At 38.3% G+C, this 27691-nt stretch overlaps 1 protein-coding gene across 2 annotated transcripts; it reads left to right on the top strand.

The window, feature by feature from the left end:
• On the top strand, nucleotides 1-26377 carry TJP2 (tight junction protein 2). 2 transcript variants are annotated; one of them, XM_010083568.1, is made up of 22 exons: nucleotides 1-72; nucleotides 4139-4192; nucleotides 6066-6190; nucleotides 8508-8610; nucleotides 9340-9919; nucleotides 11474-11577; nucleotides 11720-11873; nucleotides 12902-13010; nucleotides 13125-13264; nucleotides 13767-13833; nucleotides 15878-16028; nucleotides 16748-16856; nucleotides 17565-17775; nucleotides 19143-19330; nucleotides 20077-20172; nucleotides 20280-20359; nucleotides 20961-21171; nucleotides 21585-21685; nucleotides 22065-22277; nucleotides 23709-24053; nucleotides 24483-24568; nucleotides 26209-26377. In XM_010083568.1, exons 1-22 carry the CDS (start codon nucleotides 1-3, stop codon nucleotides 26375-26377), a joined length of 3468 nt encoding a protein of 1155 aa, XP_010081870.1. The 2 variants fall into 2 exon arrangements, with proteins under 2 accessions (XP_010081870.1, XP_010081871.1); XM_010083569.1 differs by lacking the exons at nucleotides 1-72; nucleotides 23709-24053.
• Nucleotides 26378-27691: the final 1314 nt, after the last annotated feature.

Below are 27691 nucleotides of genomic sequence, written 5' to 3'. Positions count from 1 at the left end.
ATGAAGACAGCTCAAGCTCTGCAGAGAATGTGGTCACATGCAGTCAAAAAGTTGGCGATTTTGAGAGGGCACGTGAGTTGCTTTTTGTTGCATCTTGCTCCAAGTCTTGTTCCCTCCCTCCCACTGTATATCCCTCCCCTATCCAGCTCACTTTTGTAGCCAGATGTATTGTGACAGGTCTACTGGTTTTGCTCTTCTTTCAGTGTGAGTGAAGTTGTCTTCGGTGATCTCTAAGTAGCAACTAATTGCATAAATCTCTAATGACTGTCAGTGAGAGTTGCAACAGCTGCCTGTTCATAGCATACAGACAATTTCATCACTTTGACTAGTTTCCTGACTAGATTCTGTTAAGCAGTCTATTTTGGGTATGCACTTGTCATGTTGGTGTATGAGCATTAGGCAGATTTAAGCAAATCTTGACTACAGTGTTCTAATTAGAAGTAGACTGACTTTAGTCACTAATGAATTTAGACTAGCTAATTACAGTAATTTGCATTTGCTGCAGGTAGCCCGCTATGAAACCTGGGTAAACTTGCAAAACAGTTACTATTAGTAACTGGAGGTGGGGTTCTTGACCATTTTGCCTGCCTGTCTCTCTCCAGTGTTTTGGTGTGCAATCTTGCTGTGAAATTGCAGTTGTGTAAGGGTTTGACAGGCTGCTTAAGGATTCCTTTGTGTTTCCTTACAGATGAAGTAGGAAGAAATTGGCAAGGCGATGGAGGCTTTTTTTTTAACCCACCACTTGATGCATTTACAGGAGAGTCATATTATTAGATGTGGAATACAGGAATTTTGCAGTTGTGGTGGAGACTTCAATGATTTACAACATTTGTTATCTCTTCCTCCCTCTCAATCTTTTCCTCTCCATTAATCTGTCAGTATGGGTTAGCATTGTGGCAATGGCAAGCAGCAGTACACTTTATAATGTTAAAGAGATTATTGCTTAGAGATTTGAGGGAGTACAGATGTGTTTTTTGTCTCACGGGCTTCCAAGGTGACCATTCATTTCTCTGAACAATGTTGCAGAGCCTGCATAGCTTTATCAGTATGGCAGAACCAGTCCTGTTGTCCTGGTAATTATGTTGCACAAAATCAGCTTTGCAAGTACCTAGTGTACTTTCCTTTGCTCATATGTACAACAAGCAGGAGACAGTTTCTCAATAAGCACTTTCTAAAAATTTACTATTTTAACAATTACTTGTGAATTTAAAAGTGAATTGTTGAACTAGCTTTTGTTTAATGTTCAGTAACAGTATAAAGCTAAAAATAACCCCCCCAAAATTTACAAAGTATCTGAGACACTCACTGGTACTATGAGGAACTTTTCAAGGCACAGATGAGATGATACTATAGGCTTGACATCTTGCAAGACCTTAATTGTAGTGTCTGTAGGCAATAGTTTCATTTATGTGACCAGATACCACAAGAGTTACTTGTTGGAGCAAAATAAACTTAACCCTTTTTCGTTTACAATGCTTTGCTTTACTACATAACGTGTCTCTCCAATTGTTCACAAAGTCTTGCTTTTGCCACTACTCATGGCAGGCTTAGTTTTCTGGAAGGAAGTTCATGTAAGCTTACCTGTTTCATACCTATAAATCCATTCCCAATATCAAAGAATCATAGAATCATAGAATGGTTTGGGTTGGAAAGGACCTAGGAGATCATCAAGTTCCAACCCCCCTGCCATGGGCAGGGACACCCTCCACTAGCCCAGGTTGCTCAAAGCCTCATCCAGCCTGGCCTTAATACCTCCAGGGATGGGGCACCCACAGCTTCCCTGGGCAGTTCACTGTACTTCCCTTAGTCCTTTTTCTGCAGTGTTGTACTGAATAAGCCCTCGTTTCTCAGGCCTTCCTTTAGTAGATAGTGTATTGAAATGAAAGACCTGGTGCTAGAGTTTCTGGAAGAGTAAGGCAGCTGTGCTGCTCTTTGTCCCCACCTGTAGTAAGCGCTTGTTGATTACATCCTGCCTGCTGTTTTCCCTGTGCAGAGCAGGACTCATTATTCTAGGCTAGGAGGTAGTGTTGATAAGAACTCCATTCAGTGCAAACAGAATTTAAGTTATGTTCTTGTTACACATGTAACTTGCTGAGGCTTTTATGCAGTGATAAGAGTGGAAGAGATTTTCTGTCTCCCCTGCTTCTAAAAAATTTGAACCCACCTGCTTGTCCTTCAAATTTTACCTGTCATTTGATACTGTCTTTCATTTCTAAAACTTTCTTCAATGAACTCAACTGGAATTTAAATGGCATTAAAGCCCTTCTTTACTACAGACTGGTTTTCTGAAAAGCTTAAAAATATCATATAGAAAAGCAGGACGATGATGGTGTAGCCAAAATTCAGTAGCAGGTAAACTGTTCACACATTTTCATACATGCCAGACAAACAAGCTTAGTCTCTTCTATTTCCTGCAGCATTACAGCAGCTCAGAAAAAGCACTTAGATAAGGAGAATTTTTTGACTTATGGAAGGCTCTGTGTGTAAGGGAATATATGTAGTGAGACAGTTCAGTGTCAGCTAGTTAAAGGGTTAAGACATGTCAGCTGGTTGAATGGGAATACCAGATAAAATAATTTCTTCATGTGCTTCAGCAGAGTAATTCACTGACCCAAGACACATATGTCTTAATACTAACAGTTATAAATGCTGCTCAGTGTTGTCTGATCTAGACAAGTAGAAATTTAGAAATACTTAAATTTATTATTTGTAATATAAGTACTGTTCTCCAGGTGCTTTAAATTAATATTTGAGTTAGACCCAAAAATTTCTGGAAACTGGAGAACATTGTTCATTTTCTCCAAGAACACTAGAAATTTAAGACTGTTCAGTGTTGTAAAATTCCTAGGTAAGAATGCTGAATGTTTTGCGTATTCCCTCAGGAATTTTGAGAAGGACTTACATTTTAAGTTTGTTTTTCAATACAGTGAATGTGCAAGGGAAAATGTAAACCTAGTTCTTCTTCAGGGTGCTTGGAATCCACGGGAAGAATAAATACATGGGGTTCTTTGCATTTGTGAAATAGCATCCCTAGCCTGGTAAACAGCTGTGTACTGACAGAAGACTTTTACTCTGGAAATGTGGGGGATGCTTTAAAGTACAGGCATATCCTTGTGCCACTTCTCTGTCTATTGTTTTGGGGTTGAGTTGCCATTAATCCCTTTAATACCTTTAAAAAATATTTAAGTCAAAACTGAGCATCTGTCTGGACTTAAGTTTTCTGAGCAAACTCTTAGCTTCCCAAGAAGGAAGACACTTATAGCAGTAAAAACGAATAAACCTCCATCTTGAGTATGTGCAGGCATGTACTCCTGCAATGCCTGGTTTTTTCTTCTGCAATTGATTCTTTGCATTTTGAAATGTTTGCAGTGCGTCAAATATTGTGGCTTAATTCTCTCCTCGTTATACAAGGCAGGTGCTGAAGGTGCTGGTGGTGTACTATATGATGCATCACAGCTGGGTGATTATTCTGTACTCTATTTTAAGCTGTGATTTTGGAAAGATTTCAGGTTATATCATGTAAGATAAACTAATCAGTTCAGGATCGGTTTTAACTGGAAATGTGGAAAAAAATGCTTCTGAGAAATGTCACAGAAATGGATATATCAGTTCTATATAGTGATACACTGTGTTTTCCTGTAAAATTTAATTTCTTGAGGAGAGCCTAAATACTCAATTACATAATTCATAGTCGATAAAACATATTGTTAAATCCATATGAATAAGAAGGAAAAAATCTGATGGCTAGTTTGTTTTGAAAACCTCAGTTTCAACGGTTAATCTTATTGCATCCTGGAATGGAGATGTCTTCCTTAAATATTTTGTGTGTTATTTGATCAGGGCTATATAATGCTAATGTAATCTCAATTAAATGCTTTTGCTGAATGAGACTCTCCCAGAAAATGAGAATGAGCTGTTAAATCAGTGAAATGTGAAGGGATTCTACCCCCCTGGACCTATTAATATTTTTTGCCTTTTTAAAGAAAAATCATCATTAATTGAAATACATACACATACTATAGCAAATTATTAGAATTTGCATATAATTTTTATACCTGTGTTTTAATGGGGTATTTCACATTTTAATTTAGATGGTTGTATGCTTTGTGTTTTACTAATTGGTTTCTGTGTACAACAGGCCTCAGGCATGGAAGAGCTGATATGGGAACAGTACACTGTGACCTTACAAAAGGTGAGTGCCTGTTGTATTTCTAGTTTTCAAATATTCAAGCACTGGTTTAGTTTAAACATGTTTTATGATAGATGTTAGCATATCTGAGTCTAAAATAAGATTAATTCATTGTCCAAATCAGATATGTTTTTCATTTTAAAGCTTTCTTTACCGTTAAGAGTAAATTAACAATACCACATGCCAGCCATATAGCTAAATTAATTGTTGAATAACCTTAAAAATAAGGCAGATGGTTCTGTCAACTAGTTGTGTCTAACGTCCAAGCTTTATAATAATCACTGAATATGATTGCACTGTATTTTTTTTATACTTTGATATTTACCCGTGTAGAATCTAGTGGAAAATTGCTGTCATCAAAATCTCTAAAATAAATGGACTATAGAAATAACTTTTAACAATTCTTTGAAGAAAAGAGGAAGTATCTCATTACAGTCCTTTTGCATTGTTTCTCTGAGTTCTCTAATGGCTAGGCTGCCACACCATGGTTATAGGATGTGTGCTTTGGTGGTGGTGGTGTTCTGATGATCCGTGTTCAGTGAGCAGCCTGTGCTATGCTGTTTACATTTTTTTTCGCATGTTCTGCAGTGAACTCAACTTGAAGACACAATAAAATAGCAATTTTCCCTACACAGCCTGTTTTCTGTGAAGAATTGTTGAGAAAGGATTGTTTTTTCAGGTTACAGAGGTAGACAGAAGAAATACTAGAGAAGCAGACCTTAGTTCCTGTAATTTCAAAATGTTCAGGTCTTGAATATTTCCTTTGTCTCAGAGACAGGGTTATACTACTGAAGTGGCAAAGGGCTATTGAACTTGCTGCATCAGTCACTACCAATGAAATTTACCATTATTTTTAGTTCTGCATTCTTTTGGCTTGAACCATCAAACTGTTTCCTGTAAAATTAAGGTGAAGTGCCATTAAAAAAAAAAAAAAAAACCCAACAAAAATTATTGCTTTTTTCCTCCTCAAAGAAATAACCACCTAATATTGACATTAGAGGAATACAAGCTGGCATGTGATGAACCACACACTGAGTGTCAGTTGTGGGAAGAGCACCACTTTAATTTGGTCTTTTACTTTCCCACTATGTTAAAACATTTTGGTTAGATGTGGCATAAAGTATATTTTGTAGTGGTAGGAGGTTTGTGTTAAATAGATGATAAAATTAAACCTGTACATTTAACAAAATGTGTAGTTTTGTGCACACCGTGTCTGCAGTTCAGTTATGCTACCAGTTCCCACATCTAGTGCTATAGACATGCTTCCTTCACACACTATTATTTCCCTCAATTTATGAATGCCATCTTAGGGTTGTTGTAGATCTGATATTTCTATGACAACAGGTTTGACATAAATTACATATTTAAAATAGTTGTGAGGGGGGATAATCATAGAGAATCACAAGTCCAACGCTTACTTTTTGCAATCAGCCATGATCTTTTTTAGTTTGATCGAGGAGTAAGTAGTCCTTGCAAAACAGAGAGCAAGAATAATGAAGATGAGATCCTGGAAAAGCTGTTCAGTTTCTCAAGCATGAGTGACAAAATAGATTTATCTAATAATAAATTTGGTATGAATAACCAGTGGGATGGTGGAGCAAAATGCAGGCTAAGTTAGTGAGTCCTTTGCTTAATTACTAGGCATCACATGGCTGTAGACTGAGGTTTTGGAACACAGGAACATGTTGTCTTGTTACATGGATTTGTAAACCCATTGATTTTTAAATCTAGAGATTCTGTGTATTTCTGCAACTCTCTGCATGCAAGTATATTTTAAATAATATCTAGGTAGAGTAATATTCGTGTTACTCCTTTCTCCCCATCAAAATTCCTATGGATAGAATTGAGTTTTGTTGTATTTGTTTTTGCTGTGAAGGATTCGAAACGAGGATTTGGGATTGCAGTTTCTGGAGGCAGAGATAACCCTCATTTTGAAAATGGTGAAACATCGATAGTAATTTCAGATGTTCTTCCAGGTGGTCCAGCAGATGGATTACTTCAGTAAGCAATTTCTTACTTCTCTTTCTGGCGTATTTTGAGGGGCGTGTAAAACATTCAGATAGGCTTGTTTGAAATCCTGGTGATTTAACCCACTCAGTGGGTTGTATGACCTCTTGAAGTCAACTCAAAACAAAAAACCCCAAACCAACAAAACAAACCAACGAACTCCACCCAGATGTGTTTTTATTTGCTATTTTGTGTAAGAAATTAAATTTCAGTGGTGCTGAAAAGGTTTTACAGTTAAGTATGTTTCTCTTAAGATTGCATTTCTTTTAAAGAAACATTAGAAATACTCAGTATCTTAAAACATTCTCCTTGTTCTTCCTCCAGGAAACATGTTTAGTGATCAATCATTGGTTTTCAAGGGAATGGCTTAAATCAGCCCAGAGAAAGGTCTTTACTTCGAAGGTGTTAAGAGCAACAATGGAGGAAGGAAGAAAACCAGAAGTGTTTGCTAAATATTTATTTTATATTTGAAAGAAAAAAATATGGAAACAAAGTGTTTCTGTAATCTTCCTGGTAACATTATCCTTGGTGAGGCAACATCTATCATGGACAAGTAATTTTAAATCTGTAGGCTGAGATAAGCAGTTTCTAGCCCATTGCTGATCAGTTTTTCATCCTTTGACTTGGAATAGCTGCTGAGGACTAGACAGTTTGGAAGAATGCCAAAGTTGTGCAGTAATAGTAGTTCAAAAGAGTAGGTTCAGGCCATTTTGCCAAACATTTAATTTTTGGTAAGGTAATGAAAAGGCTGACATGGCAATAGTTATTGAAGGACTGGATAAAAGGATTATTTTGAACAGGTAACAAACCATTCTCAGCATAAGCATACAAAATCTTTGCTTTATAGCAGTGACCCCCAAACAACACCACTATCATCCACCCTGTTCCATAATTGTCTGTGATTTGGGAATAAAATCACAGCCACGAATTATGTAAGATGCTAAGTAAACTGATGATGACAAGGCAATACCAGGAAATTTGGGCACATTCGGGCAAAGCATGATCTGAAGAAAACTGAATGCAAAGTATAGGCTTAACCTTCAGAGTGTGCGGGGAGTACAATCCTGCAATCCTTTTTAGGGTAGAGTGAGCATAAATGGATGGGAGATCTTGATGTAGTGTTACATTAGGTTTGATACTGTCTTTGGATGTAGTCTGTGAGGAGAGTTATTTTAACTCTCACATAAAGCCTGGATGAAACTGATACTAAAATATAGTGGCCTGTTCTGGCATGCTCATTCAGTGAAAGGAATTGGAAGGATACAAAAAGAGGTGCAAAAATCATTCAGGAGGTAGATAAAAAGTGCCTTGCAGAGAGAGGCTTAAAGTATATAATCTTATTTAAAAAGAAGGTTGTGATGTGACTTGGTTACAGTGAAGAAAAATAACGGGTACTAAAGATTTCTTTCATCTCGCAGAAATCAGCAAAGTAACCAGTAATTGATTGAGCTAATGCTCTGACTGTAAGGTTAGTAACTTATAGTCACCAGAATAAGCTAATAGGAGGAGTGGTAGTTTGGTTTGGTTTTTTTTGTTTGTTTGCTTGCTTGTTTGTTTGCTTGTTTGTTTGCTTGTTTGTTTGTTAAATCTCCTACACTTTTTATGCTGGATCAGGTGTTATGGGCCTCTCTCCTGGGGGTGACTGAGTTAAGTCTTAATGGTCTATTTGACGTGCAGGAGGTCTGAATAGAGGAGTTAGTCATCTCTTTTGGCTCATGATTTAGGGCAGTGGGGACTTTCGTGTACTGTAGTTTGGTTGGGGTTTTCCCCCCAATCATCTTTCTTCATAGTAGATGGGGCCTGAATACCAGTCTTGCAGAAAAGTATACTAGAGTGGTACATGTTAAGGTTTGTCTGAATACTGCTATGACTGCAGCAATTTGAAGCTCTCTTGAAATTCTTATGTTGGAGTGAAAAAAAAAAATCTACTTCTAGGTGTGAAAGACTAGGAGTTCCAAAAACAAACAAACAAAAAGAGTAAATGTTTTTACGGTCATCACAAATATTCTTTAAAAAACAAGATCTTCTTTGACATTGTGGGAGGTACTTTAAGCTGGACATCATACATGTCCAAAGATAACACACTACCCAAAGTCTACTTTTATAAACATACCAAAAGCTTCTTCTGGTATTCAGATATTGTAGTGTTTGTATAGCAAATACAGTTTTAAAGCAAAACTCCCTGTTAAAGTGAATGAAATCCATAGGTTCTCATGGGGGGGAAAAAAAATAAATTATTCCAATGTTTCCATGAAGACTCCTCTTAAATCCTTTTTTTCTGGTTTTTTATTTTCCCTCCCCACTCTTCCAGAGAAAATGACCGTGTGGTCATAGTTAACGGGACCCCAATGGAAAATGTTCTGCATTCTTTTGCAGTCCAGCAGCTTAGGAAGAGTGGAAAAGTGGCCACCATTGTAAGTAAATTACAAATGTATTCACTCTACAGTGGTATGTACCTGTGTAGCCAGTCAAGATTTTGGGTTTCTTCTATGAAATGAACTATAAATGAATAAAGAAAAGCAAACCTTTGCCTAATAGAACATACAAAGCAAATAAAACAAAGCAAAAATGTTGTTTCTATGGGTGAAACAAATGGAAGTTAAACAACAGTGTCACAAAGTTATCCTTTTGAAATACTGGGAATAAAATGTATGTCCTCAATCTGTAACTTTACTGAATCATGAGTGGTAGTTGGACAAAATGAAAGCTATGTGAGGCAAATGATGTCCTGCATACACAGACTGTGTCCAAGAATTTGCTGTCCAGACTGGGTCTCATTAGTTGAGAGAGGCATCAACAACACTCTCTTTTGGTGGCTCGTCACCTTTTTTAAAAGTCATCTAGACAGAGGAGAAAATTATTCATTACTCACACTCTTGCAGAGATAAAAGAATGTGGTTGCTGATCTGATATTTTTATTTAATTCTCCTACTGTTCTTTATCCTCCCAATTAGTAAATATTTCTTCTGCACATCTAAATAATATAATTTACTGGTTGTTCTATAAATAGAACATTGTTCTTTTTGTTTTGTGCTTTTTTTCCCCCCCAACCTCTATTGAAGTGTGAAGAATAGTCATCTGTTGAATTTCACATTCACATTGGAAGGTTTTTTTATTTCTTTGTTTTGTATTGCACTGAACAGGTAGTGAAAAGACCAAGGAAAGTGCAGGCTGCTGCCTTGAGGAAGAGCCCCTCCCTTGACTATGAGGACAGAGCTTTAGGTGTAATGGATGACCACGCAGAATTTGATGGCAAAAGTGCTCGAAGTGGCTATAGTGACAGAAGCTGGCATAGTGGTAATGGAGGGCGCAGCCAAAGCTGGGGAAACAGCCTGGATCAGAGCTATAGAGATGAACAAGACAGAGGGCGTAAGCAAAGCAGAGACCGTGGTAGGGAATGCAGCTACAGCCATGATCGAAGTCGTGGTAGGAGTGTTGACAGGAGCTTGGATCGAGACTATAGAAGAGATCGGAGCAGGGGAAGGAGCATCGACAGGGATGGTAGCTATGAGCGGGACTACAGAGGAGACTACAGCCCACCCAGTTATAGTCATGGATCTCAACCTGATCCTAGATACAGCAGGGAAGTGAGGAGTGGAAGTTGGGACAGGCTTCATTCCCGAAGTCCGTCACCTGAAATACACCGTCAGCATGAGTACCTAGGACCACAGGATCAAAATGGACCTATCAGTGTTCTCTTAACAAAAGGCCGACATAATGAAGGTAGGTATAGTAGGGGAGGAGAGGAAACTGACTTTTAATACAGCATGGAACTTGATGATCTTTAAGGTCCTTTCCAACCCAAACCATTCTATGATTCTATGTTGTGTTGATGGGGGAGGGAGAGGAGATGAATATTCTCTGATTTTATGGGTTAAATGTTGAGTTTTCTAACTGATCGCTTAAGTTGTTTGTTTATTCTTCCTGGCTGGTTTTTCCCCCAGCACCTTGAACTTCACCAAAGAACTGTTCACCCACATTGTTTCAGTCTTTTCAAGCCACTGTGCCCTTGGTTTTCCATGTTCTCTGCCCTGTTCTTCTGGTTCTAGTGGGAAACGTATCTGATTATGATTCAGATTACACTTGGCACATCTACAAAAGGGTCAGCTAAAAAGGGTGAAGAGTAGACTCTGCCTTTAATAATGCACTTACTTTTTCCTTTCAGTATAATTAAAATTAGCTCCAAGGATTATTTGGTTCTGAATACTTCAGAATGTATCCAAAGAATACTGAAATACCAACAGCTGAAACAACCTCTCCTTGCTGAGTATTGGAGTGTGTAAATGAAAGCCAAAAGCCTGATCTTTTGTGTTCTGTGAAATACAGACTCTTGTGCTATAAAGCATATCTGAGATTAGGTTGTGCATTGTTTTCTGTTTGGTTTGGGGGTGGGAGGGAAGAGTGTGGTGGTTTCTTTGTGGGATTTCCTGGGGGTGTTTTTTTCTAACCTGCCCTGTTGTGATCTGTCAGAATTTTCTGCTCCTGTAAGCTTTGGATGCAGGAGCTAACCTCTCTTTTAATTGACTCTGGCTGGCAAGGATCCCTTTCCCTCCTTCCTGTTCTTCCCCTACATATAATGTTTTCACTTGTAAAGATAATGCAGACAGGTATACAAATAAGGTGTCTTTGTTAAGTTTTATATGTAGCTAGTAATTTCATAATAATTTCTTAAATAGTATTATTTTTAAGTAGATAACTGTTTTTTTCCTTTTCTGTTCTAGAATGTGCATGTTTTAAGAGTGTTGCCTTTCTTTTTACGTAGCAAATGTACTGATCCAAATAACTTGGATCAAAGGGAAAAAAAAGGAGGGGGGAGGAGAAGGGCAAAAAAAAAAATATTTTGCCTGAAACAACTGAGACGCTGGGGTACAGACAGGACAGGGTCAGCATGAAGCAACTGGTGAGAAAAAGAGCTCCTCTTCTATATGTGCTTTTGGACCCATTTCCCTCCCTTTCTACGCCATGCAAAATATGATATAGAGAGAGAATCTAGTCCAGCATGTTAGTAAGCACCTCCAGAACAAAGGCATTGTTTTGCTGTTGAAGGTGCAGACTAATCATCCATCTGTGATTGGTTTTGAACTGCTGTTTGCTCTTAATGTGGTGACAGCACAGAAATAGGAGAGTTAGTCTAGGGTTCAGTGGGTTTACTAGGTCCGCATATTTTTTAATTTTCTCATGCTGTAATGGGGTATGCTGCCTATACACTGTATAGTTTTTTAAAAATGCATCCTCAGTCATCTTCTAAGATACACTGTATTATTTCCCTGATTCCAGAATATGGGCTCCGTCTTGGAAGTCAGATCTTCATAAAAGAAATGACCCGAACTGGCCTAGCAACCAAAGATGGCAACCTTCATGAAGGGGATATCATTCTCAAGGTCTGTTCTGGTTATACTGCTAGCAGTTTAGCAGGCACTTGTTGCAGTGGTTACTCTGGAGTACGTCGTGTATAGTCAAGTTCACTCTTAAATTTGAGCACGATATGGACTTGTGATGGTATTGTTGCCTTTTTATGTGCAGATCAATGGTACAGTGACAGAGAACATGTCTTTATCTGATGCCCGAAAATTGATTGAGAAGTCACAGGGGAAGCTCCAGCTGGTTGTCCTCAGGGACAGAAAGCAGACACTGCTCAACATTCCTTCATTGAACGACAGTGACTCAGAAGTGGATGGTGAGGTTTAATGTGGATAAAACGTTCTGGACTCTGTGCAGGGACAGAATGGAACTTACAGTGTTTTACTGTGATATAATGGTACTAGGTTCTTTAAAAAAGAAAAAAAACCCAACCAAACAAAAATAAACACTAACCTAAGTAACAGCCAATTAAGCATCAGCCCACTTCCTTTAGGTGAAAGAAGAATTTTATAGTAATTGTATAATTACATTTTAGGCAGGGGCAGAGATAGAAGAAGCAATGTTGGTCTGACAAAATCAATCTTACTTCTCAGAACAAGCAAGTCAGTTGCTTTAGTAAAAGACTTCAATTTTAAAAACAAGTGGGTTGGACTGGTCTCTCCTTCTGAAGGCATAAACATTCATTCAGGAGGGAAAAAATATCAGGACAAGAGGAAATTAAGTCTCCCTGGACAACTGGTTTCTATTGCCAGTATGTATTCCATACAAGTGATCTTTGATAGTGTATGAGCTGTATCTCTCAACATAATTCTGCTTTGGGAAGGGCTCAGAATGTTTGGGGGAGCAGGATGTTACAGTATTTAACTCAAGATATTTGCTTCTCTGATGTAAGAATGCTGGATGCAACTTGTTGTAGGTTTTACTGTGAGGATTGAGTTACGGTTCAGTTTTGAGGGCTACTCTTTCTTCTTTGTCACTGAAAAGCAATATTATGAGGACTGTTAATGTGAAGGTGGTCTTCTGTTTGGGAACCTCCAGGAGACCTCAAAGAAAAGGCTGCTAGCACTAGTTAATGAGTTTATGGAATGCTCTAAGTAGTTGTATGATGTGAGTGTGTTTCCTAAAGGTTGTGTGAAACCTCCCTGAAATATTTTTGAGGGGATGGGGGAGCACTAAAAGGCATGCAGCAGTTTTTGAACTGAAGTCAAATCCAACTTGGAATGGGAGTAGGCTTAAAGGTTCAGCATGTCCTATATGTGTAAATTTTGTAAATAAATGTGGTGATCAGATGTGCAGATAATTTAAATAAATCCTGCCTTTCTTGATTTGCTGGTCTCTTTACAGACATTTCTGAAATAGAGTCAAACAGATCATTCTCACCTCAAGATGACAGATTGCACCATTCTGATCTAGATTCACATTCATCCAACGAAAAGCTGAAAGAGAAACCGAAGTAAGAAATGGTCTTTTCTAGTCCATTTTTCTAATGCTTGTCAAATAAATTCTTAAAATACATGTAATTCTTATCTGATTTCATTACATGTTTTAAATTTTTTATTTCTTTTAGTGCAAAAGATGATCCATCCAACAGGATGTCCAGAATGGGCGCAATGCCTACACCATTCAAATCAACTGGTGACATTGCTACTCCTGCTGTTACAGTTGCAAGCACAAACAAAGAACTGAAGTACCAAGATGACCCAGCAGGTCAGAGTTTGAAGTCTTTGGTTCCTTTTTTTTCCCTGGCCATAGGATGTCTACTCCCTCAAACATGTTGACGTATCTAGTATACTCTTCATGTTAACCTCATCTTGACACACAGAGAAGAGGTCTGTCTTTGCTTTGTGGTGCAGAGAGAGAAGAAACACTTGAGATTATTTGAAGGCAGTTGCTTATTAGAATTACCACCTGAAAAAGCAAGTACTCGCCTAGAGCATCTGCTGTAGCCTATTGCACTTAGGAGCCAAATGAAGCTATTCTTAAATATCTGGCTTGCCTGAGTTGTGTATCCCTCCCTTGACCTTTTTGTTCTTTTTCAAGAATTAAAAAAAAAAAAAGGAAAAGTAAATCAATTCTAGTCAAAGAGATGCTTGACACTTATTTGTGATTAATCTTTAGCATGGAGGGGTTTGATTGCTATCTGATAGCTAAAAATTTTCTGCCATTTAATAAGTTTTTAATACCTCAGTATTGGCTTTTTTACTTATAGCATCTCAACCAAAAGCAGTTACAAGAACAATTCTCAAACCCAGTGCTGAAGATGAAGCAATATACGGGTAAGGCGGCACTTGCAGTATTCTTTTGCACTTAGTGTTCTTCCAGTGACCTGTACCTGGTTCTTCATTGCATGGGTTTCAGGGTTTTTAGCCCATTTGGAGTGATACTCCCCGTATAGCTTAATGCCAGGAGGAGATGACAATGGCTTCTAACTGACCATATTTCAGTTCAACTTGGTTTTAGAAGTATCTGCCTGGAAGCTGTAGACTTGCCTTCTGCCTGGAACTCCCTGTGCTTCTAGGCTTGAATGGGAACATACACAATGGTATATTTTTATATTTTTATTCTGCTTTATTTGGCACTTTGAGGTAGTATTTGGAGGACTGTGTCCATTTGGGGGCTCCCTGGGACAAGGAAAACATTGGCACACTGAAGTGAGTGTAAGGGGTCGGTGGCAGCAGCATATGACATAGAAGAAAGGACCGAGACAACTGGGTTTGTTAAGCCTGGAGAAGAGCAGATTGAAGGTATATCTTATTGCTGTCTGCAACAACCTAATGGGTAGTGGGTGTAGAGAAAAACGGAGCGATACTCTTCTCAGAGGGGTACAGTAGTAGGACAAAAATCAAGAGACAAGAGCTGGAACATAGGAAATTCTGACTTGATATAAAGAAGAAAACTTTTTATTATGAGGGTGGTTAGCTACTGGAACAACTTTCCTTTGTAGGATGTGGTATCTCCACCACCAGTGATACTCAGCAATATAAGTGGTCAAGGCCCTGAAGAACCTCTTTTGAGTAGAAGGCCTTTCTAATCTGTGCAATTCTATGGAAATGTATTTTACACCTCTGGAGTTATTTTATATGTACATAGAAGACAACTCTCCCCTTTGCCACAGTATTAGGATCCAAAGAGAATGTCCCCTATTTAATTTGTAAACAAGCTTATTGCAAGACAGTGCAAACATATGTGTTTTTCTGTACAAGCTGGAAACCTCTTACAGAATTTTGTCTTTTCTTCAAATCCGAGCCTTTTCTTCAAATCCAGTTCGTTTTGCAGTTCTAGTCTCTGCTTAGCAATGAACAAAATAATTGCTTCCAAAGTTTCTTTTTATGGGGGGTTTTTTGATTATTTTTATAAGTGATCAAATGGAAGCTGGTGCTTTTGATTCCTTAAGAATTAAGATGCTAAATGTTGCAAAATTTATTAATAAAAAATCAACTTATGTTTTCTTTTGAGAGTTTCCAAATACAGAAATTGAAGGGAGAGGAGTACTGAGATTGTAAAGAGAAGCCAAAAGATAAGGTTTTGAAGATACTTTGTATCTTGGAGTATTTCCTCAAATGGATTTTCTTCTCAGATCTTTCCTGGGTTGGACCCTGCATATGTTGTAATTTATGTGCAAATTAATCAAGTGATTATTTTGGTGAGGGGGAATTTATAATACAGGCTTAGAGTATTACTGAGAAAAGCTGACAGATAAGTACTGTCCTCTACGTTGGAAGGTCACTCAGGCATACGGCTTTTCTGACAGTAAAGAAGCTGAACCTAGTCTAGTCCCTTTCCTGCTGCAGTATGAAAGGAGTGATTGTTAACATACCAGTAGAGTATACTTGGAAATATTTCTCACTACAGGAAAGTGTGAAGACTTCTGTCTAACAAACATGGTACACTGTAAAGAAAATAAGTATGAATTTAATTCATATGACAGCTCTCAAGTGTATAGAAGAAAAAACAATGAGAGTGATTACGTAAACTCAGACTGTTTTAACAAAAAACCCAGCTGCTCATCTGATAGAGGATTCAGTAGGTAGGGAACTACTTTGGAACTTCAAGAACAATAAGTTGTTTTCCTGCTCTGTCAAGTCTGTGTATGCCACTTCATCACTCTTCCTAGTTCAGTTTCCACTCTGAAAAATGCAAATTCTCTGCTTCCTTCCCTCACTGAAGAGTTACCTGGATAAACATAGTGAAATGGGCTAAGAATATTATTAATATGATTTTGTTGAAAGGGTTGCCATTTTTTTTTCTCTTTACAAACTGTTATTTTCATATTCTTTAATATCTGGCCTTAAATCCTGTTTCTGCCTGTAAATCTTGTAGGCCTAATACAAAAATGGTGAGATTCAAGAAAGGGGACAACGTGGGTCTACGACTGGCTGGTGGAAATGACGTAGGGATATTTATTGCTGGGATTCAAGAAGGCACTTCAGCTGATCAGGAGGGACTGCAGGAAGGAGATCAGATTCTTAAGGTATGAGTACGTGTCCCTGAAATGCAAATAACTTTTGTATTTCTTGGTTTACTTCTTAGTGGAAATACAGAAGAAATTATGATCTTAAGAAGCCAAATATTGTTTTCTAAGTGTGTATGTGTGGTGAAGGGATCTTACTGAAAGGAGATTTTGAAAGAGAATTGTATATCAAGCTACAGTTTGTTTAACATTATGTGGAATGGTTAGGTAGGAGAAATATGAATCAAGAAAAATGCCCCAAGATGGGAGAATAAATTTTCTGAACAATGCTTCTTCCTACTCTTGGAGGGGGAAAAAATTGAGGCTAGCATATTTTTCTTCTTTCATCTTTCTCCAGCTTCCTTGGGTAACAGTGATTTCTTTTAGTTTTGTCCTCCTACATTCTCCTTTTTTTCAAAAAATTTAAATAGGAGGCTAATGGAATTTTCTGCCTCTTTTCTCTTGTGATAGCCTTGATTTTCAAAGCCTTTTGGAGCCAGTTAAAGTAGAACAAACAATCTAGCAGTGCACATCCAGGACTTTGTTATTTTAGAAAGGCTACTGCTAATGGCTGGAATAAAATGTTCCTTACGGCAACAGGCATTCGTATTGACTTTAAAAAATACAATAAGGGAAGAGACTATTTAAGATTTTTTTAGATGAAACAAAAATCTTTGGTTATTCCTTTTATTATTGCAGGTGTTGATTTCTTTAAATTTTTTTTTTTTTTTTGTACATAGGTAAACACTCAAGACTTCAGAGGCATTGTTCGGGAAGATGCTGTTTTGTACCTCTTAGAAATTCCTAAAGGTGAAACAGTGACAATTTTGTCTCAAAGCAAATACGAAGGTAGGTGTTTTGAACAAAATGTGTGTGTTTCCATGAAGTTTTTAAGCTCTGTTTTGTCAGTGAAACCACAAATAAGCTCTCTTGTGCTTATTCTTATAGTATTTTAGTTACCCTCCTTTTTAGTAATTTAGAAGACAGCTGTATTCCATACCATGAGGGTCATATAGATGTGCATGTGTGATGTGTTTTTCAGAGCACTTCTCCATCTCTTTCATTATTAGGAAATAGCATGTCGTCTTAATCCTGAAGAGAGCGATGTACTGCTTGGTCCTTCTGCTCTTTTCTGTCTGTAGCAGCTGGCCCGAGATCTGCAGTTAGCATTTGTTTTCTGCTGTGCCTTGGCATTCATAAGGGATTCAGTCACATAGCAGCAAATTAATAGTTTTATTGATGGATAGTTAAGGAGCAAGCAAAGCCTCTTGCTTTCCTGTTAGAGACACAACCTGCTGTAATATTGAAGTACCATAGATGCCTTTTGCTTTGGGAAGGTGCAAGTACCTCCTCCCCTCAGAACTTTAAGGGCTGTAAATGTGTACAAGTATAGAGCACTCTTGATAAAGTATCTGTAGGGATGTAGATGTGAAGGCTGTTTTTTTTGCATCTTTTTGAGTGGAGGGGAAGAATTTCAAAGCTATTGTCTAGAATGACAACTTAATCTTTCTTTCAAGTGTAAAAAAAATATAAAGTAAAGGGGAGTTCCTGTTTTAGTCTACAGAGACATCATGGCCTGTGGCAGAGGAGATTCATTCTTCATCAGGACCCACTTTGAGTGTGAAAAAGAGTCACCACAGAGCTTAGCATTCACCAGAGGGGAGATTTTTAGAGTAGTTGATACACTGTATGATGGCAAACTGGGAAACTGGCTGGCCGTGAGAATTGGAAATGAACTGGAAAAGGGCCTCATTCCAAATAAGAGCAGGTAAGGTGGCTTCCTGTCTCCCTACCCATGGTTAGAAGTAATTTTTTTTTTTACATGATTTTTTGCCTTCTATGTAATACCTTTCTCTCTTCTTTCTCTCTTTCTCTCTTCTTTCTCTCTTTCTCTCTTCTTTCTCTCTTTCTCTCTTCTTTCTCTCTTTCTCTCTCTTTCTTTCCTTGCAAGATTAATAAATTGTTTTGTCTTTACTTTCACAACAATTGTGCCTGTAAAACTGTAGATTTTAGAACCGTGATATTATGGGAAGAGGATGAGAGAGGATGGTGTTACTGAAATACTATACATTCTAGATCAGGTATTTGCAACACAGACCTAGAGCTCCTGTCTCAGCAATCAACCAAGCTTTGACCACGACCTGTTTCAGTTCCTCTTCTAGAAAACAGATAGAGGATCCTATTTTTTTTCCTTTTTTCCCCCCCCTTCTCCCCACCCCCCTGCCCAATCCCCAACAAAACGAGAATAAAACACACACACACAAAAAAACCCTATCAGCTTAGGAAGCTCTTGACTGTGTGTACAGGAATACTCTGATGATTAATCTTTTAAAAGAACTTCAGTGCTTGAATTTCTTTTGTATAGCCTCACGGAAAGTGTTTCAAAAATTTATTCCAAGGCTAATATTTCTTGGTAGGTGTAGTCCTTATTTTTTGTGTGAAATAGTGAGTGAACCACATCAATGTTTTTTACTTAAATATGCTTTCCCAGTCAAAATTCATGTGAAGTAGTAAGTGTTCAAATGTGCACAATGACTAAAAGAATTAAAATTCATCAGCAAAAAAATCAGGGCATTTTTAGACTGTAGCTTTTAAGTTCTTGAGTGTGGTTTTGATTTTAAGATGGGTGAAGCTCACAATTGTATTGTACAGAAATTCCTGAAATATGCTTATGTGACTCCCCTGCCTCTTTCCCTGTTAGTACATTCTGTCCTCTCTGTTAATTGATCTGACCAAACCAGCCTTTGTTTCTATGCTGTAGTGGCTTAACTTAGAAGGCCTAATGGAGAAGAGAATAGTGACAGTAATTTCTTAGGCATTCCGTTCTAATTTGCACTTTCTCACCACCTCTTTGCAGTTGCATTCTTTTATTTATGTGTGTATGAGTTATCAGTTTAAGACCTGCGGTCTCATTCCCGCGCAGCAATCTTGTAGTTGTGGCAAGCCAGAGCATCGTTCTGACACACTGTTTGCTCCAAGTCAAAAGAACCTCAACTCCTCTATTCTTTCCTTCACTTATGGCTGTCTATCTGGCAAATTACCTGTTGTAAATTCAAAATCCATTTTTCTACAGTGAAAGCGCCTTGCCCTGTTAGACTAGTTCTGTACTAATGAACTCTGTGCTTTCTCTGTCAGAGCTGAGCAGATGGCCAGTGTTCAAAATGCCCCAAAAGATGGCTCAAGTGATAGGGCAGACTTCTGGAGAACACGTGGCCAGCGATCTGGAGTGAAGAAGAATCTGAGGAAGAGTCGTGAGGATCTGACAGCTATTGTATCTGTGAGCACAAAGTTCCCAGCTTATGAGCGAGTTCAGTTGCGTGAGGGTAAGTGAGAATGCTGTGAGACAGCTGCCCATTTACTGCTGGCTGGTTTAATGTCCAAATGTTTGGTCAGCTTAAGTAAGTGATTTTGAAAAACTTGGGTTCAGCATTAAATCTGAGCAACAGGAAGGGATGACATTTTTCTCAGAACACAAGTTTCTGAATGCTATTAACTACTCTCAGAAAAAAGCTTTTTACATTTTCAAACTGCTGCTGTTCTCCATTGCCTCCAAATTGCATGTGCCAATGTCAGGGTTTAAATTAAGAAAGAAGCAGATAAGCAGCGTTCTTCAGCTTTCTCTTTTCTAGCTCTTAAAGTGCAATCCATATGCTTGAGATCAACTAGGATCTGGCTTGCTCATAAACACTACTTTAACATTACCTTGAGACCAAATAAAAGCAAAGTATTCTCAATAGATTGTCCAAATGTAGTCAGGGTTGATGTGGTCCATCTCTGTGATTCTAGACTAGCTATGTTACTAGTGATGTTGAGCAAGTGAAGGTAATTTTCTGGGTATTCACACATGACAGTATTGTGGAACAAAACAAAGAGTAAAAAGTATTTTAAAGGAGCTCCCAGATGTCAACATGAAAACTGAGCAATAGAATAGCATTCCCCTATTAACTTATGATATCTTCAACTTATTCACAGCCTTGCGCAGTAATTGAGGATCTTGTTTATTGCACTTCACTTATATATAAAACCAGTCTTATCAGACTTATCTTTTCTCCAACTATTTTTCTTTCAGCTGGTTTCAAGAGACCCGTGGTGATATTTGGCCCTATTGCAGATGTTGCTATGGAGAAGTTGTCAAATGATTTGCCTCATCTGTATCAGGCAGCAAGTAAGTTGTCCTCCTAGCTTCCTTATCATCCTTAACTGAGAGAGTGAATAACTTAATAATCACAGCTGCCCAGCCACTCTAGATAAGATAAAATGTTGTCTTTGCAGAGACAGAACCCAGAGACGCAGGTTCAGAGAAGTCAACTGGGGTAGTGCGCTTGAACACTGTGCGGCAAATCATTGAGCAGGTAGACTATTTCTCTGTGAAAATTACTTGCCCTTGAAGGCATGTTGTTTGGTTTGTTTGCTCCTAAAACTTGCAGAGTACTTAAATCTTCACTGCATCTATTTCTGCAATACGGAAACTTGGCTTAATGATAGGGCTGTTTTGAAACTGGTCAACAACAATTTTTATAACTTCGATAGCTGCATTCCAAGTGGGAGGGTGAGCCTGATATTAGAAATTAATTTCTCCTTCCCTAGTCCACTCTAAATTTGAACAGAGGGGCATCTGTTTTACTATATGCTTTCTGAATTTGCCATGGAGGCTTTAGTGTCATGTGGTGCTCTACTTGCTCTTAGAGTCATCAGAAACTTCATGTTTTGGATGGCTTCAGAGTTGCTATTTTACTTAACATGAGACGTTCAGGCAAAAGCTGTTCAGAAAAATGGAATGGAAAGAAAATGTCTGCCTGCTGTGGCTTCTGAATGTAATGTAACTGTGGGGAAAAAATTCAACAAGTTGTAGTCTTAATTGGACAAAAATATCCTGGTTTTCCTAGGATACTGTGTTCCAACCACCTCCTCTTCCCCACAAGCAGCAAACTGACTGGTCTTTCTTGTTAACAGGATAAACATGCTCTATTGGATGTGACTCCTAAAGCAGTGGACCTGCTAAATTATACCCAATGGTTTCCAATTGTGGTCTTCTTTAACCCAGACAGTAAGCAGGGTGTGAAAACCATGAGACAAAGGCTATGTTCCACATCTAACAAGAGCTCAAGAAAACTTTATGAGCAAGCAAACAAACTGAAGAAAACTTGTTCCCACCTCTTTACAGGTAAGGAAGAATGTGTGTCTAACCTGCTTACCAAGAAAGTAGTGAATGTGACTGTGTGAGTCTTGAGACATCCGCTTACTACTCTGCCTATTAACTCATGCAGGCTGGAACTAAAAGGGTGTGAAGGTCATAAGCAGTCCCCTCCTTGGCTTTTTTCAAAGTTCCTCATTCTGCAAAATTCTAATACAAAACAAATTGGGAATTGGTGTAATGTCATTAAAAGATGAGTTGTTTTAATAAGCTTGGGGAATGGACAAACAATAAAATAAAAATAGCATGCTTCAATGATCTAAATGAAACGGCTGTGTGACATCCTCACATAACTAAAACAAAAAGTGTTACACAGCAAAGACTGTATAAAGGATCATATTGCATTTGCTCTGTATATATACTTTTTCCTTCAAATTTTACAGCCACTATCAATTTGAATTCAGCCAATGATAGCTGGTATGGTAGTCTGAAGGATACAATTCAGCAACAGCAAGGAGAAGCAGTATGGGTATCAGAAGGAAAGGTAAGCAGTCAGTCCATACTGTACTAAGCCATACAGATGCCTCAAGGTATTTCTTGCCAGTAAAAATTGTTCAAAATTTTGTTTCGCAATGCTGGGTACATTAGACTAGTAGTCAGTTGATCTCTGTCTTGGTAATAAAAAATTACTTGTTCTTTCTGTTATACTTTGGAGCTTTCATCACTAATGCTGTGGCTAAGGGAGAATGGTGAGGAGGGATAAACTTTTACAGGACTTGCCTTTGTGATTCTGCATTAGAGTTTCTTTCAGTTCTGCAGAGTAATTCTTAAGGAGTTGTTTGGCATGATGTTGAGAGCTAACTACACTCTAATTCTTATATATTTAATATTTGTTCCTCAATTCTTACTGACTTTTTTCCTAGTTGGACAGCATGGAAGATGATGCAGATGATCGTATGTCTTACCTTACTGCAATGGGTGCTGACTATTTGAGTTGTGACAGTCGGCTGATCAGTGACCTAGAGGATACAGATGGAGAAGGAGGTGCATACACTGACAATGAACTTGATGAGCCCATGGATGAACCAAGGATTTCATCTGTTAGCCGGTCCTCTGAACCCGTACATCATGAGGAGGTGAGATGATTGTGTTTTTCAACAAGACTGTACTTTGAACTTTCTGAAAGCCCTGTATGTATAGCTTAAAATTTTGAGTTCTTTTAAACTGCAGCTTTATCTTACCTCTGGTAAGTGTTTTAGAGCTACATTGTGTAGAGCAAAAATAATAATAGGTCTGCTTTTCTGCCTAATGCTAGAAGTTTCCTGATGATGTCCCATGACCTTGAACTTTGCAATTACATGTGCAGTGATTCTGGTCAGGTTGCTGACAGTCACTTGACTTCTGGTTACTATTCCCAAAATAGTAAACTTGAGAGAGAGAAAAAATGATTGAATTACTGGATACTGCAGTGATTTTTCTCCCTTATTTTCTTTCATAGAATTTAAAAAAATTAAGTCCAGAACCAAGGGCTCAGTTGAGAAAAGCTGGTAGCAGGGAGATCCTTAGAGAACCGAGTCCACCTCCAGCATTCAAGCCTGAACCACCTAAGGTAAACTTGTAGAAACAAATCTGAACACAAAGTTCCTCTTTCTGGAGAATTTTAGGAAGAGCAATAGGAATGATCAGAGACTAGAAAACATTGTAAGGGTGGAGAGAAGGAACGACTGAATGTTGCAGGATCAAGTAGAGAAAACTTAAAGGATAACAGTTCTCTTCTAGTATGTGTAATCTTTATAGGGAATAAGTAAGTAGGCTCCTTTTTGTGTCTGCCAGCAAATTGAAAGGCACTTTTTTAGCTCATCAAGAATAAATGTAGGCTAATCATCAGGAAAAGCATACTGATGGTCATTTTGAAGCACAAAACCAGAATCTACCACCTCTGAAATCAGTCTCCATCACTAGAAATTGATGTTACCTGTCTTTTCAAACTTTGCTGAGGAATGATGCAGGAAAAAGATTATGATGTTTGAACACCAAATACTATTTTAGCAATTCCTGATTTTCTCTTACTCCAAAGTCCTTTCTTTATGAGAATGGGTGCCCTCACATATTGCGTGTCTTCAAAATATAGTCAAATATGCCTTGACAGTGAAGATTGGGCAGAGTAGGACCATAGGTAAGGAAAATAAAGGTGGAACAGAAAACGGGTTTGGGTCCTGTGCACTTCTAAACTCCTGGCAGTGATATTCTATATTAGGTAATACTGATAAATCATTTGGGAGGTCAGTTTTCTCTGTGCTGTCCCATAACACACACTGTAGTTCTGGTAATCCTTAACAAATGGGACAATCAAGTCCAATTGTGGTAGTCTTCTATAGGTTGATGTGTAGTGTATGAGTTTACGGCCAAAATGTTGCAACAATTCAAATACCTTTCAAGTATTACTTCAGATGAAGATTGACACTGTTAAATACATGGGCAAATTTATTTATGTCAGATTAAAGCCTTCATTTGAAATGAAAAAAAAAAAAAAGTTGCTAATTTGTTTGCATATTTTATACTTACAGGGAAGGTTACAAAACAAAGAGGATCTATATGACTTCCCAAAGAACTATGACTCCAAATCAAGTAACATTGCTGTCAGCAGTGAGACTTCAACTGTATCAGCTAAAGCAGCACCACCACCTGTTTCTGTGAAACCTGCCTTTGGGCGTCCCATCCTGAGAAACTCTCAACCAGCAGTCCCACCTGCAGAGGAGGAGGAGGAGGAGGCAACAAAGTTGGAAGAGGAAGGAAGCGAACAAGAAAATACTCCAAAATCTGTATTGAGGAAAGTAAAAATATTTGAGGAGATGGATCATAAGGCAAGGATGCAAAGAATGCAAGAGCTACAAGAGGCCCAGAATGCCAGGGTATAAAGAGATTTCTTCTAGTCCTGCTGTGCTTTCCCGCATATAGAACAGCATGCATCCTGAAAATGAAAGTCGTTCCCTTGCATTGTATTGCTTCTGGAGGGAGAAGTTTGGGAAACCATACATACAGACTTAGCATTGTGTGGGTTTGGATGTAAAAAGAGGACATATTTTAAAGCTTCCTATTGTAACTATAGAAAGCTATCTTCTAATAATCCTGTTGGTTTTGGCAATCCATTGTTTCCATGTGCACTTTGTATTACTACTCTAGCAAAAGATTATGTAATTGTAGGAATAGGAATAAGATCAGTTATCAATTTCTGCTTCAGTTGTTTCAGGTGTAGCTGTGACCTGCTAGATCCTACAGTCTAGGATTCCTGATGAATAGACTTAAAAAGAACAGTTATTTTCTCCTGCTTTCTTTTAAAGCTTGAAATAGCCCAGAAGCACCCGGATATTTATGCTGTCCCTGTCAAGACACAGAAGTCAGAACAGAACTGGCCCCAGCCTATGAGGTAAGGTGTATCCAGTTTAAAGCATTCTTTCTTGATTGTTTACTTCACCAGCAGGAGGAAAACTGACCTTGCCAGTTTTTATTCATACAAATAATCCTGCCTTGGTATATTGCTTTGTTGTTGTGCCTCAAAGATTACTGTAAAAGTGGGACAAAATTTCAGTGAACTCTTCTTGTTTTTCAGAACTTTTTTTGTTTGTTTTAGTTCATTCATAGTATTTGAGTTACCTAGGAAGAAACACTATGTTATTTTGCGGAAACATTAGCAGAGCCAGTTTTTTGCCCCAGTCAGTGTTACTCAGAAGCTTTACTGCATTCATGTCCTTTGATGTCTATTCTGTGGATAGATACTTAACGACTGTCAGTCTGTCCTAACAAATAATTGCTGTTTTAATTACTTAATAACACTTAATGACTTAATTGCTTATTCAGTTATGAATGTATTGTGTGGGTAGGGAAACTGAAGGTGAAACTTGCCTGAGGCCACCCATCAAGTCTCATGAAAGTAGGAGCCGCTCATTAAAATTCAGTGAGTTCTGGACTGGATGACCATTGTGTCATCTTACCCTACACACTGCATATTTCTATGACTTGAGCAGTCACCTGTGCAAGAGATAACACACTGTATGGTGGATTATGTTTTCTGCTCTGCAGGACTTTGTTTGTCTTAGCTCTTAGCAATAGCCAATAGAAAGGGGGCTTTTTTTTTCTAGTGAATTGGGTCCTTTGATGTCATAGTATATAATCTCCAATGCAAAAATGGAAAACATGAAGTGATTATTTTCAGGTTTTTGTAGGGGATTCAGAAAAACATAATTTTTTTAAATGGCCTTGGAAACTTTTTAGAAGTAATGATAAGTAATCTTTAACCACATATGCAGAGTGTTTACTTACATACAGATATAAATGCTGTTGCCTTTTTACAGGAATGTTAATGATTAGAGGGAGTGTTTAAGCACTGGGCAGTATGGAAGGAGGGTAACATCTTGGTCTTGTACAATGTGAGATTGCAGAAATCATGGCTTTTGAAACTGAGGAAATGACCTTCCTTGTCAGACTTTATTTCTATATATCTGCTTAGTGTCACATTAAATGGAGAGCACCACAGTGTATAAAAAGCAAATGTGGGTTATTTCTGCCTGCTTTCAAGGATAAGAGCCCTAGTAAGAGTCTTGAGTGAGGGGAGAAGGCTATTAATTTAAGAAATGTCACATAAGTCTTCAGACCTTGAGACAGGAAAGTGGGGATGCAAAAGAAGAAGCAGGCATAGAAAGAATCTGTTGCAAAAGGAACTGAAGAAAATACCACTTGGGGTAGCAGCAATGGCTGAAAACCTCTCTGCTCAGGGAATAAAGTGCTGTTAAGCTCTTGATGTGTGTGTGTCTGCAGGGGGGTGTTTGATAATTTTAAATTTGATCAGATCTGAACATTAGGGTTGAGCTTGATGGAAATAGGATGCCTCTCCAGGTGAGGTTACCATGGCTAGGCAATAGTCTATGGGCTAGAAGGGGTTTCATTTGCTCCATGTGCTTTTCTAGGTTGTACACAGCCATAAAGCCAACACCATATGTAATTATTTTTCAGCTTTTCAGAATGGAAGTAAACATTATCTCTCTCTCTTTTCCTGTCTTGCTGTGTTAGCTCCAGACCTCCAGAACCCCAGAAACCTCCTATTAGACCTTACCTAGAGAACCGTGGCAGTTATGGCAGCGATGCAGAGGAGGAGGAGGAGTACCGTCGGCAGCTGTCAGACCACTCAAAGAAGGGGTATTATGGACAGCCATCCAGATACAGAGACACAGAATTGTAGGCTTACTAGGATGTGCACATACAATGATGTTCTGAGGTTTCTTCCTTCACAGACAAAGTGGAACAGTAGTTAGCCTCGAAAAGCTATATTTTTATTGGGGGTAGTATTAGAGGGTACACTACTCAGCTTAGACATATCTATACACTGGAACTGGAAGAGTTCATTTTTGGGGATATTATTTTGTTAGTATCTAAGAAAATAAATCACTATTGCCTGAATGCTGTTGCCTGTTTTATAAGGACCAAATCCTGAAAGTTTGTGTTAATTCTTGGTATTTTCATATTTAACATAAAAATCCTTTTTTCCCTTTTATTAATGATGCCTTTTTAGACTATTCTGCTGTGTTATTAAAGTATGATGCCAGAGATACACTACTTAATGCAATAGAACTAAATGTGAAAGTGTATTTTAAGAACAGTAAGTGCCTTTAACAAGAAGCATCTTAAACTGTTTGTTTTGACATCTGATAAAATACATCTTTGGTGCAAAGCCATAACATGCTAAAAGGGGATTGACTGTTTTACCTGTCTTTTTTATCAGTTTCATAGTAACGATTTCCCTTGCATGTTCTTTTTCTAAGTTCATAGATGCATATGCAATATTTCATAAATACTGACTGTACATAATGTCCTGGTTTTGGCAATTGACTTGCTTGTTGGAAAAGACCAGGATGTGCTTAAACAGAGAAAATTATGTAGAAATTCAATCATGTATTAAAATTTAGACAGACTGCAAATGATAAAGGATGTATTCTAGACAAACCTTGTGTGTCTTATTTTTATTTTGAACAGTATTAGTCTTCTAGAGTCTCTGACTTTCATGAGTATACTTACAGTGGTATGCTGTTCAGTGTCTCATCTCCTCCTATTCATCTCCAGAGACAGTCACTCAACTGATTCCCTGGGCAGCCTGTTCCAGTGTGTGATAACCCTTTTGGAAGAACTTTTGCCTAACAGCCAATCTAAGCCTCCCCTGGTGCAACTTGAGGCCGTTTCGTCTCATCCTGTCACTTGTTACTTGGCAGAAGAAACAAACACCCATCTGTCTCACTACACCCTCCTTTCAGGTAGCTGCAGAGAGCAATAAGGTCTCCCCTCAGCCTCATTTTGTCCAGGCTAAACAACCCCAGTTCCCTCAGCTGCTCCTCACAGGACTTGTTGAATATCTAGACCCTTCACCAGCTTCCTTGCTCTTCTTTGGATGCGCTCCAGCAGCTCAACGTCCTTCTTATAGTGAGGAGCCCAAAACTGAACACAGCATTCAAGGGGGGTCTCACCAGTTGTCCTGGGTTAAGCTGAGATAGTTAACTTTCTT

The sequence above is a fragment of the Pterocles gutturalis genome, unplaced genomic scaffold, assembly GCF_000699245.1.
Source record: "Pterocles gutturalis isolate BGI_N339 unplaced genomic scaffold, ASM69924v1 scaffold185, whole genome shotgun sequence".
Taxonomy (NCBI): domain Eukaryota; kingdom Metazoa; phylum Chordata; class Aves; order Pterocliformes; family Pteroclidae; genus Pterocles; species Pterocles gutturalis.
This window is presented reverse-complemented; position numbering and strand designations above follow the sequence as displayed.

Coding starts and splice junctions, on each gene's coding strand:
- TJP2 (XM_010083568.1), top strand. CDS start 1: ATGAAGACAGCTCAAGCTCTGCAGAGAATGTGGTCACATGCAGTCAAA. Junction 16,029..16,747: donor AAGGAGATCAGATTCTTAAG/GTATGAGTACGT, acceptor TTTTGTACATAG/GTAAACACTCAAGACTTCAG. Junction 21,686..22,064: donor TATGGGTATCAGAAGGAAAG/GTAAGCAGTCAG, acceptor CTTTTTTCCTAG/TTGGACAGCATGGAAGATGA.